The sequence below is a fragment of the Corvus cornix genome, chromosome 7 (genome assembly GCF_000738735.6).
Source record: "Corvus cornix cornix isolate S_Up_H32 chromosome 7, ASM73873v5, whole genome shotgun sequence".
Taxonomy (NCBI): domain Eukaryota; kingdom Metazoa; phylum Chordata; class Aves; order Passeriformes; family Corvidae; genus Corvus; species Corvus cornix.
In genome coordinates this window covers 1,431,130-1,445,576 of record NC_046337.1, presented here as the reverse complement: position 1 = coordinate 1,445,576, position 14,447 = coordinate 1,431,130, and the positions used below count along the sequence as shown (strand labels likewise).

Sequence of the window (14,447 nt, the reverse complement as noted above, 5' to 3'; positions counted from 1 at the left end):
CAGTGAGGCAAGAAAAAAGACATAAATTTATATACATAAAACAGGTAAAGCCTTAAAACTTCTCCTCATGGTTCATTTTAGAGGGGAAATTTAGATTTAGTTAAAATTTAACTATGATAGAGTCAGTATTTAGACCTAGTACATAACCTACAATTTCTGACAGGAGAAATAAAATCACGGTAATTAAAAACTGACTACAAAAATACATCAATTAGTAAAGCATGCTCATTTCCTGGGAATAAGCCAAAATATGAAGAGATATAAAAAAAGTTGTTCCTTGCTAGACAAGTTTCCTAGAACTTAATAGCTACACATAATTCTCGTAATGTTTGGAAAATACATGGCTCCAGACCAGTCATTTACATCCCAATCTACTGCTAATTCAGTATAAAATATATTGGATTATATAAATACATTTTTTAGCCTTAAAAGGTTAATGATGTCACACAGTCATTATGAGAATTAAACATGGAGCTGATTATTGATGACATACATCACTCTGAAGCTGCATCACGTTTCTGGACAGCTCCAGGTTCACAGAATCAGGCAGGAGGGTGTAATGGTGAATTGGCTGCTTATAGCCAGCGTTTGTCACCACCTCCTGGGCTTTCTTGGCAGCTGTCACGCTGAACATATCCAAAGGAGCATGATATTTGGTCTTGGTGACCTCATAATCCTTCTTGTACTCCCGATCCGATTGGATTTTGGCCACTTTCATGTAGTGAACAAGTTTGGGATCATCCTGCAGGCTCCGGAACCCGACCTGCTTGCCTTTGTCTTTCTCGTAGGATTCCTTGTACTTGTGCTAGAGACAAAGGGAGAACAGCCTTAGCCACTTGTGAAAGAGAAAACACACTTTGGATGGGTTTAAAACACTGAGTTCCAAAGCACTAACGACTGCAGCTCATTCTGTAACCTCATAAATGGTTTTTACAACAGCACAGGATTATTTAGGTCAAAAAAAGAAGAGGATTATTGGATTTTTCAGCTTGTCTTGACACCTGGTACATATCTCAACCCACGTCTGTAGCTAGAAGCCCTCCCTCACCATTGTCACTGACACAGGCTTGTAACTCCCAGGGACATTCTGCTGTTAATTAAGACCATAATAATAATAAATTATTGAACAGCCTCACCAAACAATGCAATATCCCAATATTCAATTAGGGATGTTCAAGAGGAGAATGAAGAGTCACTTATAAACTTTTGCTAAAGCAGGAGTACAGGTCTCCAGCACAGGTAAATAATAATAAATAATGAAATGCAGGAGGGGTATGCGTTCCACTGGATGTAAATCCTACTTACATCACTTGCAATATTCCGAGAAGCTTTAGCAGCAATAATTGGAATGGCATCTGGTTTCAGATCATAGCCTTTGGCAAGGGTTTTCTTCCAGTCTGCTTTGTAGTTAGCCTTGGAGGGAAAAAAGGGAAGAGTTTGTGGCGTCAGGAATAGCAATTCTAATAAAGAGTTTAAGCCCACGTTTTATTATAGCTATAGGAATTAAAATATCCAGTTTAGTCCATGTAATTTCAAGGAAAAATTTTCAACCTGTACATAAACTACAGTTCTATTATAATAAATAAATCTACTACAAAGATACTCATGAACTCCATAAGCATTTTTTGCAATTTTAGTTTAGAACAACTCTATCAGTGGCATTTTTTCCCTTTCTTAAGCAAAACCCTTTTTCATCTGACTGAACCTTCAGAATTTTTTTCCTGTTAGCTTCAAGCTCAGGCTTTGTGCTCTACAGGGACTGGGGAAAGCAGCCTGGCTGATTTTTTTTATCAGTCTGGCCAGACTATTAAAATTCCAAGGCTGTTAAGGGAGATGTCAGTTTTTATCTCATTTCTGGAAAGCTGATAATGCCACCAAAAATTTAACATCACAAAGGCAATAAAATTGATATTATCAGCGGAGAGCTTCATGGTGTTGAAATGCAAAATATACTCACATCACTGATGTTGTAGGCATTAACTCTAGCCTGGATGAACTGGGGCACATCAGGAGGGAGGTGGTACTTGTGAATAATTTCTTCCCCTTTGGATTTATACAATATCTGCAAAGAAAAATAAAGAAAGACATTTAGCAGCCCAATTTATAGACTGTGAATTGAAAAACTATATAAAAAAAAAAAAAAAAATCTGATTTCCAGGTGATTTTTGGCTGGAATAAAATTGTAAATACACACATTCACCCAAACAATTGTTTCAGGAGTGCTCTTAAAGCCAGAGGATGGAGTGAAGGTGGGCACAGGGCAGAAACTGATAATGTCAGAGTGTTTCCAAAGTTTACTTACATCACTCAGTTGTTTGCTGTTGATCTCTGCTTGCTTCTGTACTGGAGAGTCAGTCACTGAAGTGAATTTGGTTTGATCAGGATGCTTTTTGTAGGTGTACTGAAAGAAGATAAAAAAATATTTGTAGAAAATGCATATAAAGTATTTTCCAAGTGTTGATAAAGTAAAGAAAATTATTAATAAATTAAGTTCTTTTAAAGTATAAATTAAAAATATGTTGACTTAAGCAAGTGAATGCTTGAGGTTCATGCTTCATTTTGGTACTACTGTTCTAATCTTTTGGTTTTACTTATGAAAAGGATTGTGCTATATCTGTTTTGATCACTAGATGTCACAAAAGGCCCTAAAATAGATATGGTTTTTAAAAGTCACATGGCAATGAGGCCAAATTCAAAATCATTGATGTTACCAGGGATCACCTGGTTAATTTTTCTGTGGTGAACCACTGCTGTCCTGTACTCACATCTTTACATTGCTCCAACTTCTTAATTGCTTCATACTCTTGAGTTATGGTCTGAGGGAAGTAGCACTTTGTCTTTTCTTCCTCATAATCTGCTTTGTAATTTTTCTAGAAACAAAAGGAGCATTCAGTAAGGAACCACAACTGAGCTTTGTCTGAATGGCCAGAGCGATGGGGAAAACAGAACGATTGCCACACTTACATCACTTTTCATAGCTTCAACTTGCATGCAGTGGTTGTAATGTGGGTCCTCAAAGCTGCCCAGGTAGTGTCCCAAAATGTTCTTCTGATATGCATCTTTATATTTTACCTGCCAAAATAACCACGAGTTGAGAAGCAAAAGTAATCAAGAGGGTCAGTACTGAAGGATGAACCCCAAACGAAATACCTACATCACTAAAGTCCTTCAGAGCAGCATCAGTCTGGAACTTGGGTGTCTCACAGTAATTCATTCTGTTTCCTCTGGACTGTTCATAGGCTTCTTTATATAATTTCTGCAAATCAAATAACACCAGATCATGCAGGAGATTTCACTGCAAGTCACCTCCACCACGTTAAAAATGACAAGAGTAAAACTGTGAAACGGTTCCAAAGAAAAGCTTTCCCACAGGACTGAGAAACAGATGGCACTGTTTTCCCAATGGTTTTTTAAAATAACTCTTTTTAGGTTTGTAAGAGAAGACAGAAAGATCTTACCAATGGGTTTTGAACTTCTGACACTGAGAAAGAATCAATGTCTTTTCATACAAATAAAAGAGGAACTGAGAAGACCATTACAGTGAATAACCAGAACATAATATAAAAATATGTAAAAGTACCAGGTATTTTATCATCATTAGTTGAAATTCCTTCAAACAGTAAGGGAAGAACTGTCCTCTTGTGATTCATTATCCATAAGGATCTAAATTAACTATACAGTAATTAGCTATCCACGTGCCACTGCTGTTGCTACATTTAGATGTGGAGAAATCATTCTTTACCTGAATTGTTCTGGCTGGTGCTATCTCATTACAAATACGGGTCTACAAAACTAAAAATACTACAAGATCCAAAGGAGAAGCCTTGTGAAGAAATGATGGGTTTGGTTCCTGGTACATGACTGAAAATGCACTTTGATAATACTCACATCACTCAGAATATCTCCTGCAGCTTTTAATTGCTTCAGCAATGGGTTCTCTGTAGCAGGGAGCACATTATAATCTGCAATAGCTTTATTCTTTTCATAGTCTGCTCTGTATTTGAACTTGAAAGAATAAAAATAAAAAAAGAAGAGGTTTTAAAAATCAGTATTAAAAGCCAAACACTCACTAACTTGTGTGATTGCCCAGAGAAGCTGTGGTTGCCCCATCTCTGGAAGTGTCCAGGGCAAGGTTGGATGGGCTTGGAGCAATGTGGGATAGTGGAAGGCGTCCCTGCCCATGGCAGGGGGTGGCACTGGGTGGTGTTTAAAGTCCCTTCCCACCCAAACCATTCTGTGAGATGAATCTATTTTACTATGTAATCTTCAGCTTTTCAGGAAAAATGCCCTTGTTATTTAAGTTATGGTGGCAAAGGACCATGCAAGGTCTTGACAAAACAATTTCAGCACAAACTTGTGTGAGTTCAGAACTGTTCCCAAGCTGGACAGGTGGAACACAGGTCCCTCACCTTGCTGACATTCTCTGAAGCTCTTTTATTGGCTTTATATTCTGGAGTTTCAGTCTGCATGAAGTAGATTTGGTCTTTTATGTTTTCAAAGTCTTCCTGGTATTTCCTCTGTTAGGAACAGAGACAGACAGAAAACAACATATCATCTAATTGTAAATTAGACATCTACAGCATGGATTATTTAGGAAATAAGCAATGCCACAAATGGAGCATCAGTATTTTCCAAATGAACATAAACAAGGATAAAGCTGTTGAAGATTTTCTGCAGGATTCACTCACCATACTTAGATTCTCTGCATTCATTTTTGCAACTGCCACGTCATAGCACGGAGTTTGACTCCACTTGCCTTTGATTTTGTTTTTATAGTCCTCATGGTAAATAACCTATAAAGAAACAAAACAATAAAATTTAATCCTGAAGACACAGCTCCATTTTCACTTGAGAGATTCATTTTTCAAAGCTGTCTTTTTAAAGCTGCTTCATATTTTACACCTGCCTTATAACTATTTTAGTAGTTATTGTAAAAAACACCTTAAATATGATTTGGCCAAACCATTTCAGTGCTAAGCCATTTCTCTTAGTACCTTCCCTGACCTAAAAAAGGATAAATAAATCTCTAATGTATTCCTTTAGCTCTGTTTTCTCACTGGCCACATAACATTGGGATATTGCCCATTAAGTCAGAATTTACTGGTATTGCTGCTGGAACTGGTTATAAGCAAACCCTTTTAATTACCTGGTATTTTTGATTTCTATTATTTATTCAAGCTCACAGAAATCAAGTATCAAATGTTTAAAGAGTTTGTCTAACAACAAAACACCTGAGTTTTGACTCAGTGTTCCAGGTGCATTTTCAGCCACAGCTGCATTACTCACCATAAAAAATAAAACTCCTCCAATGCCTTTTTAACATTGCTAAAGAACATATATGCCAAAAATAGTCTTAAAAAACTCTATATTTTATAGTTTTGGAGATACCTAGACAGCTTACTATTTTATTAATTTTAAAGAATTATGATCCTTTTTTTTTCCCATGTTGTAAAATTTTCTTGATGACAATTTAGCTTTTAAGCTATGGAAAAATAAGATTAAAGAAATTGTCTCTAAATTAATTATTTTACCTTCCAAACGGGTTCAGTGCAATTTTCTAAGTGGTTCCTCCACCATGAGTGAATACTGTAACTCGAATCTTAAAATGCAGGTAATTTTCAATATGCAATAAAATAAATAAAATAAAATAATACATAATAGTTAAATTCTGAATGGAGTTGAAATCCTATTTCTGCCTTACAAGATTATGCAACTTGGTTCCACTTTCTCCAGCAAAAGTTGGTCTTCCTGTGTGTTTTTTCTTTTGCTTTCCCTTTCCTTAGGTACCTTTTTTGCCTCTCTACCTGCAGGAGTGAGGTTTGGGCAGCATGTTCTACTCACATCACTCAGCTGCCTTGTCACCTTCTTGGCTTGTTCCACATCAGGGGGGTCTGGCAGAGAGGTGAATTTAGCCTTCCTTTCATCGTGCCCCTTTTTGTAGACAATCTGAAAATAGGGAGAAATAAACATTTACTTGAGCATCACAGCACTGAGCTCTGCTACCACCACATTAACAGGGTAGGTCTGCCCACAGCCCCTGCAGCAGGAACTCTTTCAATCTGTGTATTACCAGGGAACTTCTGAACATCTGCAAAATTCACTGAAACCTTCAAGTAAGAGCTGAATTCCCCCGTTGAAGAGTTCTATGTATCTAACTATCAGCAAATGCCAGTCTCACCAGCTCCTGACTTTTCTTATCACTGCTTTAGAGGCACATTCGCAGACCCACAATAGTGCACTGGACTTAGAGACAGCCCAGAGAGTTCCTGCATTTGGGGAGATACTCAAGGTCCTCTTACTGATTTAACAAATTAATTATTTCGTTCATTCCTAATCCAGCATCAAATTGCCAATGGATTTATACTCTAATATGCTCTACTTTGTACTCTAATATCAAGCACAGCTTTGTCTATGAAACATCACTACTATCAGAGCTATCTGTGCACACTTACACATTTTTATTTTCTGTTCCATTGTGAAGCTTTGATATCTAACCAAAGTCGACGACATCTCCCAAGTTACACCACGACCCAACAGCCTTTGGTACCCACATGCAAATATCTGCTTTGATACTCACATCACTCAGAGTCTTCTGAGCCTGTGCCACCCTTCTGAGCTCTGGACTGTCATTGTAGGGATAGAACAGGGTTTTGTCTGCGTCCCACTCTTCAGTATAGAGTTTCTACAAGAAAAATGCCAGAATGCTCATTATTAATTAATTTCTGGCTTTGAAAGCTTCTTTCACTTCAGCTGCTTGGACCCGTGGTTATTTTTTCTTACCTTGCTGAACATTGCTGTGTTTTTTATTGCATTCACAAGCTCTGGAGCATCAGGGGGAAGCAGGTACTTGTCCTTATTCTCCTCCCAATTCTGTTTATATAATACCTGGAAGGAAAGATCAGCAAGTTGGTCACTCTATCATTAAAGAAATATTTACTTTTGTGAATAAACTGCCTGCTTTAAAGATATATTTTCAAAGTGAAAGTCTCAGACCAGTGACATCTGAAGAGAGCAACTGGAAATATTTAAGATTATAAGTGTATTTGCCTTACCAACTTCTCTGCTGTCCCTCCCTGTGCTTCTAAACTGTTGTATAAATGTTGCTTTAGCACTCTGAGCTCAAAACTTTGTTCTTATCAGTAACCTCAGGATCCACTGATGCTGGGAAAGTCAGAACTCACTCACCTTGCTCACTTGCTGTGACACTTTCTTTGCATGTTCTATATCCTTGGCCTTTTCATCCACGTGGCAAATGGTTCTGGCAACTGTCCCAGCCATGCGGTATTTAACCTGGAGCACAACAAAATTCATTGATTCTACAGAAAAAGTCCTTTTTTTAAAACAAAAATCAGAATACTGACATTTTCACCCTCCATATAAACATTCAGAACCGAAATGAACCTCGAAATGAAGCCCATGGAAGCAAATGGATTTTGTGAATTAACTGAGGGAGAAATGCAGCTTTGAGACAGCTTCAAGAGATGGGAATCCAAGTTAGAGGTGGTGCCTTCTGTAATCACAGAGCTCTAAAAGCACTTCCACGCTCTACAACGAGAGATGCCCAGTGTAGCCCCACTTCCCAGGCCATTCCCATGTGAACACTGGCTGCAGGGCCCAAACCAATGCAGCCACATTGCCACGGCAAGACAGCAGCTTGGTTGGAATCACCACTTCTTACTTAACCTTTAAAATCAAGACTTAATTTGCTTCTTTACTTCTCACTAAATATTGTTTTCCTCATGCAGTTGTTACCCACCTCGCTGAGCTGGTCCTGCACTTTCTTGATCCTCCGGATTTCAGGGGTGTCAATTGTGGAAGCATATGGCTTTCCTTTTTCTTTTCTAAATTTTTCTTTGTACTTGTTCTGGAAGAACATAAAATAATTAAGACATCTCCTAGAGCTCTGGCAGAACTGTATTAGCAATTATTGCCATATTTATCTGGTTAGGACATGAATTTGGGGCAGATTATTAAATAATATAAACTAAAATTACTCAATTACATTTGCACTTGTGCTTTTTTTAGCCAACTGAGGTTATTCCATCTGACACAATAGGAAAAAATCCATCTCTAACTTTAGCCTGATTTGGATCACCTCTAATTTATTATATTCTCTCCGTGAGCTTATTATTGATAAATTCAGTTATTTGCAATGTAACTATCACACAGTCCCTGTAAAATATTTTTAAAGCTGCTGTTCCTCAAGAACTGAGAGACATGGGACAACCTACCTCGCTGAATAGGTCCTTCATTTTATTGCTGTGTTCCAAGTAAGGTGTCAAAAACTTGGATGGGTCCACTTTTGTGCGGATTTTCCTCTTCCTGATGGGACGGGCTGCATCCTCCCCAGAGGGCTGGGTGTGCTCAGCTGTGTAGGTGGTGGTGGTGGTGATGGTCTCAGGGCCTGAGTAGTCTGTCCTAATGGTCTCAGGGCCTGAGTAGTCTGTGCTAATGGTCTCAGTGATCTCAGTGACCACCTGGGGATTAAAAAAATGAATAATCACTCGTTTTATAGCTGTAAAAGTTCATTATCATAAGTGTTTTTCATCCCTCCCCAGCTGGTGAAAGGATGCTCTTCTCTCATCCAGATCCACATGGAGACAGAAAATCAGGGACACTGTTCCTACTGGGATTAACCATTATGCTCCCTATACATTCCACAAGGAATGAACTCTCTGGCTGGTTCCTGCATCAAACTCACGGAATTATTCTCCAGAGGATCTGGGAGAGTGGGGCTCCAGCTGCCTCTGCTCTACATGCATTAACTTCCAATCAATTTAAATGGTTTATATACTTGTTTATCGACATAGTCATGCTGCAAGCAGTAATTTTAATACCAAGATTCTAATGAAAAGCATCTAAAAATAATTATTGCAACTAAAAAAATGTGCTCCAAAAATCACCCAAATAAGTGTCAGGTTTCATTTCATATCAATTAGCTTTATAAAAAATTGCCTTTAAAAAGGAATTCAGGAAGGTCCAAGTTCTGAGAGTCAAGGAGACAGAGCTGAAAACGCACCAAGAATTAAACAATTAATAACTTCTGTTTCTGCATAAGCCCATGCCATAAAGAATATTTCATGGTAACACAGCAGGGAGTTGGGTTCTATCTGTTTTAGAAGTAGAACTTCAAATTATGGCAATCACTCCTTGGTGACCCAAATATTTGTTACCAGTGACATGATGAAAAATCTGCAAAACCGTAATTTTTCAGTGAAATTACACAAGCTGAAGGGAACAGAACTGATGCATGTAAACTGATCTTAGATCATCACACAGCAGGGAACTGCAGCAAAAATAAAGTATTAAGCAGCAATTGTTCACTGATATTTGTGTGTTTAATGTGAAAAATTAAACCTCAGAATACAAGAGGCCACTAATTTAGTGTTCTGTGTTAATTACATGCATTTTTGCACTACATGCAGCATGACAAAGACCCTTACCTCGTGTGGCTCACCCCCCTCAATAATTGTCTCCTCAATGTAGTACTTTTAAAAAAAGAGAAAAAAAAAATCATTTTTAGGCCAGATCAGCAAATTGTAGCTTCTGTGAAGTTGTTTTAAAACACGTCTGGAGAAGCAGGGCTGTAGTTCACAGGTGCTTGTATTTGTATTCTGAATTTGGTAGTTCTGAATATCTGTTGTTCACATTTTGCATTGATGATTGGATTTTTATTCCATGCATTGCTCAACTAATAATCACCCAAACAATCAATGAAAGATTGTTATCTAATTTTACCCACAAGAGGGAAGACACTGATGACCTCATTAAAAGAATCAGCACTTAAACCCCAGGATTTTCAACATGACTGTTGTTCTCAGGGTTGTTCCTACCTACAGATGCTGCAAGGACACCAATAATTTCTGACTGCCCATTAAACTTTGTTGCTGATCACAACTCTGAGCCTGCTGATTTTCCACCCACTTTACTGCCCACTATCCCCCCACATCTCATAAATTTGGGGATACAACCCCAATGGGAGGTGTCCCTAAAGCAGCCCAGGTACACAACCTTCGCTGGTCTCCCCTTGTCCACAGCAGCTGTGAACCCATTACAAAAATTAATGAGGTTCATCAGCCATGCTTTGCTCTTGATAACTCAGGGTTCACTTCTCCACACGACCTTCATGTCTTTCATGTGTTTAAAAATAGCTTCTCGAAGGATTTGCTCCACAGCCTTCCCAAAGAACAAAGTAGCTCCCTGGATCTTCTTGCCTTTCTTGGAGACCAAATCCAGCTGAACATTGCCTATGGATGCAGGAACGGAGTTTGCAAAGTCTTTAAGGTCCTTCCCAGTGGCTTGCTCCTGCTTCCACCTTCAGTGTATTTTTTCTTTTTTTTTTTTTTTGTGATTTTTCTCAGTCAGGAGCTCCGGGTTCCTCCACACCATCCTCCTGCTGTTTGATTCCTGCACTTTGGGCTGAGCTGCGTGCTCAGGGATGATCATGCTGGAGGATCACACAACTACCCTGGGCCCCTTTGTTGTTTCCCACGGGATCTTCCCTGAACATCCCCAAGTCTGTTCCTCTAAAATCTGGGATTGTAATTCCATTTATCTTGCTCACTGCTCCCTGGATCTTCAGCTCCATCGTCCCGTGGTCACTGCAGCCCTCGATCTTTGCATTTCCCACCAGTTCCGACTTGTTTGTGAGCACCGCGTCTTTCCCAGCCGGGACAACGGAGTTGGGAAAGGATCTGGAGCACCGGGAGCGGCTGAGGGAGCTGAGGGGGCTCAGCCTGGAGAGAAGGAGGCTCGGGGGGACCTTGTGGCTCTGCACAACTCCCTGACAGGAGGGGCCAGCCGGGGGCGGGCTCTGCTCGCAGGGAATAATCGACAGGACAATGAGAATCAGTCTCTAGTTGTGCCAGGGGAGGTTTTTGTCGGATTTCGGGGAAAATTTGTTCCCCGTCCGCCACTTCCCGCCCGCGGCCGCGCGGTGGCGCCGTCCCGCGGCAAATGGCGGCCGCGCTGAGGGGGCAGCGCCGGGGCCTCGGCGTGCGGCACCTGCCCCGCTCAGAAATGACGGGGAAAAGCATTTTAAAGACATTGCTGCCGAACAGCACCCGCTGCCTGCGGGATGTGCTTCACCTGGACAAAAGGAAAATGGAAAGTGCGGGGTTTATGTTGGAAAATCTCTTCAGCGATATTTGCTCGGGGTCACTTGCGACAACTGCGGGAACGGACAACCCTTTGAACTTACAAAAATTTCTCATTAAAATTTAAGTCCCTTTCCCAGAGCTCTTCATCAAAGTTAATTCAAGCGACCAAGCCGTACTTTCCAAGATGTATTGGGCTGTTCTGAGGTGATTTCCATGCTGGACCTACCTTCCACAAAACCTTCTCCAAAATTTTCCACAAAACCTTTCACAAACTTTCTACAAAACCTTCCTCAAAATCCCCCACAAACTTTCTACAAAATCTCCCACAAAACCTCCACAAAACCCTTCCACAAACTTCCTACAAAATTTCTACAAAACCTCAAGTCCCTCAGCAGCAAAAGTTTGTATCGCTCACTGTGGATTTTTGCACATCCCAAGACAGCCACAACATCAAGTAATGGCTCATAATTCCAGAGAAAGTTAAAAAATAGTATCTTTAAATCCCTGGAATTGCTCAATAGTCAACAATCATGTCCTACTCTTTCAGAAGATGAATTTCTGATAGAACTCATAGATTTAAAATCTTGGATTGATAGAGGAATTAAGAAAATTCTGGAAAGGCTTAAAATTGTACCAGATGCTGTTGTTCCTCTTTTATTTAACATCTCACCATGAATATCCCAAGGGAAGCTACTGAAGCAATGCCTCCTCGGCCCAAGGGATGTGGTTACAGCAAGGCGGTCATTGAAAATTTAAAACAAAGGATTAAATGGGGCTGTGTGAACAAAAAGTCTAAAATACCATAATTCCTGTTGGAATAAATAAACAATGAGAGCAAATAAATATCTATTACAGAGAGCACACAATGCACAGGAAGCAAAAAGGCAATTACAACTAATATGGTAATAAGAAATTTAATGAAGGGTGGGTGTCATTGTAGTTAGGTAGTAAAAGGTCTTTAAAATGCACTTTATGAGTGGTGACACTTATTTTGCAAAATGCATTTAACTACTCTGACAGGCAAGTCATTTGCCTTTACTTCATTCACTATTTGAAATATATAAAGCTGGCAATGCCCTCACGCACCTGAAATCAACAGTCCACTGAACACAGTGGTAACAACGAGTTGTAGGATGTTTACATTTATACTCTTGTTCTTTTCCTCAAACACTGAGCGATTTTTTGCAAGACTTTGTGTATTTCATAACACATAAGTTAATTTCAGAGTAGTAGCAATGCAACAAGTGAGACCATATTGTTAATTTCGTGTACTGTTTCAATAGTAAAGTCATTGTTCCCGTGGCTCCAGCTGTAGGTTGCCCAGTACCTGGGGAATTTTTTATTCAGTTTCCTGAGACTAAATAATTCAGCATCTAACTGGGAGTTTAAATGACCTACTGGCAAATTAATCCGTGATGCACCTCCACAGACACAGAATCATGGAATCACAGCATGCCCTGGGTTGGAAGGGACCTTAGAGATCCTCTTTTCCACCCCCTGCCATGGGCAGGGACACCTTCCACTATCCCAGGCTGCTCCAGCCCGGCCTTGGACACTTCCAGGGATCCAGAGGCAGCCACAGCTTCTCTGGATGCCCTGTGCCAGGGCCAGCCCACCCTCCCAGGGAAGGATTTCTTCCTAATATCGAATTTAAATCAACCCTCTGTCAGTTTAAAGTCCTCCCCCCTTGTCCTGTCACTTAAATCTGGCTCCATCTCTGCAACGTCTCAGGCTAAATTGGTTTGTGGTCCCCTGGTGGCACAAAGCTGCTGCATTTCTGCAGAGGCAGGGCTAGAAAGGGGCTTCCAAAGTCATCTTCTCCAGCATGGATTGGGTGACAGAGGGCAAGCCAGGAGGGAAAAGAGCTGGCCCAGTGCATCTATAATTACGCAGGGAGTAATCAGAAAACCTCGCACTGTGAGTGTGGGATGGTTCCAGTCTTTATTTAAACTGAGAAACTATGACAGGAACCAGGAGACTTTGCTCCACTGAGAACAACTGTTGTTGTTGTTGTTGTTTTACTGATGAAACCATTTAATAGATATCTAATCATCCCCTAATCCTCAGAGAGCAAACAGCAACCTATGCTCCTGAGCAGCGTCTCAGTAAGGTGATTAATGTATTCAGTCACAAGGCAGGAAGCAAACATTTCTACTCTCACATTTTCTTCTTACCTCCACAACTTCCTCATATTCTTCTTCCTCCATTCTGAGGGTTTGCTTCTGTCTCTCCCGCACTCACTGGTCACACAGCAGGTGAAAATGTGAATAAACAGTATTAGCCCATGACTGAAAGTACCATGAGAAGGTACAAGTCAAGCTCATAAAGCACTTGGGGTCATGGTTAGTAACTAGTCAGACCCTAAACAGAGTTGGGATCTGGCATTACTTGGACTTTTATGGAAAAACATTGGATTAAGTTTCAAACATACTGATAAAAATTACAATTTTGGACAAATACTTCATTCCAGGAGTTATAACACCGAATCAAATATAACAGTTATAACATTGGAATCCAATGAAAATAAAAGAGATCTCTTGAAACATTATGTTTAATTTGTTTCATTACAACAGTATTATTTGAAGTATTTTTCTTTTCTCTGTGACTATTCTATGCTATTTCATTATATCATTCAAGCACCTGTTTGAATGGGAGCTTTATGTTCTACTATGTTCATTCATAGTAAGAGCATAATGTAGAAAAATACTGTAAATATTTTTTTAAGTGACCTTAGGTTAATGCGGCAATTTCTGTCTTCTCAGCATCAGCCTATAGAGATGCTCTGGGGTTTTTTGTTTAAGCTCTTGTGGCTTTTTTCTTTCTATCTCTTCAGACCTGGAAAAGATGAAAATCCATAGAGTTGGCTGAAGTACAAAGCACAGATTAGTGTCAGAACCTTTGAACGAATTAATTAACACACTGATTTTGCTGTGAGGCAAAGCCACAATTTTCCAGCAGAGTCTGCAGCCCTGTTTCTAATGTTGGGAGGGGATGAGGCTTTGGAACAGCTGCTCCTGAGTCCAGGGATATTTGCCGTGTAAGCTAATCCTGCCAACTGACGGGGTGGTTGTGTTTAGCTGGCTAAACTGCAATTCCTTCTGAGGCAAGGGAAGTCAAGTAATGCAGGTTAAATATAGGAACACTGAATACTGTCCCTTTTTAGTCCCAATGGGCTGAGAAAAATGGCCAAAACATTAACTGGAAAAAACGTATTGTTAACTATTAAAATAAATTAAGAATAACTCAAATAATGAGCAACAAGTCACGTGAAAAAGTAGGCCAAGGTGTATGAATGAACTCAGGAAGTGGGGTTTGCATATAAACAGTATCTCTTCAACCTGTCACTGC

At 39.8% G+C, this 14,447-nt stretch overlaps 1 protein-coding gene across 1 annotated transcript in view; it reads right to left on the bottom strand.

The window, feature by feature from the left end:
• The window catches only part of NEB (nebulin), a 104,837-nt gene that overhangs the window by 84,916 nt on the left and 5,474 nt on the right, over window positions 1-14,447 (bottom strand). The window contains 19 exon segments of the mRNA XM_039554683.1: window positions 494-805; window positions 1,306-1,413; window positions 1,958-2,062; window positions 2,303-2,401; window positions 2,766-2,870; window positions 2,965-3,072; window positions 3,155-3,256; window positions 3,889-4,005; window positions 4,410-4,517; window positions 4,689-4,793; window positions 5,842-5,946; window positions 6,578-6,682; window positions 6,781-6,885; window positions 7,186-7,290; window positions 7,757-7,864; window positions 8,232-8,477; window positions 9,444-9,488; window positions 13,274-13,339; window positions 13,829-13,934. Of these exon segments, the coding sequence (XP_039410617.1) occupies window positions 494-805; window positions 1,306-1,413; window positions 1,958-2,062; window positions 2,303-2,401; window positions 2,766-2,870; window positions 2,965-3,072; window positions 3,155-3,256; window positions 3,889-4,005; window positions 4,410-4,517; window positions 4,689-4,793; window positions 5,842-5,946; window positions 6,578-6,682; window positions 6,781-6,885; window positions 7,186-7,290; window positions 7,757-7,864; window positions 8,232-8,477; window positions 9,444-9,488; window positions 13,274-13,306 (2,121 nt within the window). The 5' untranslated portion in view covers window positions 13,307-13,339; window positions 13,829-13,934.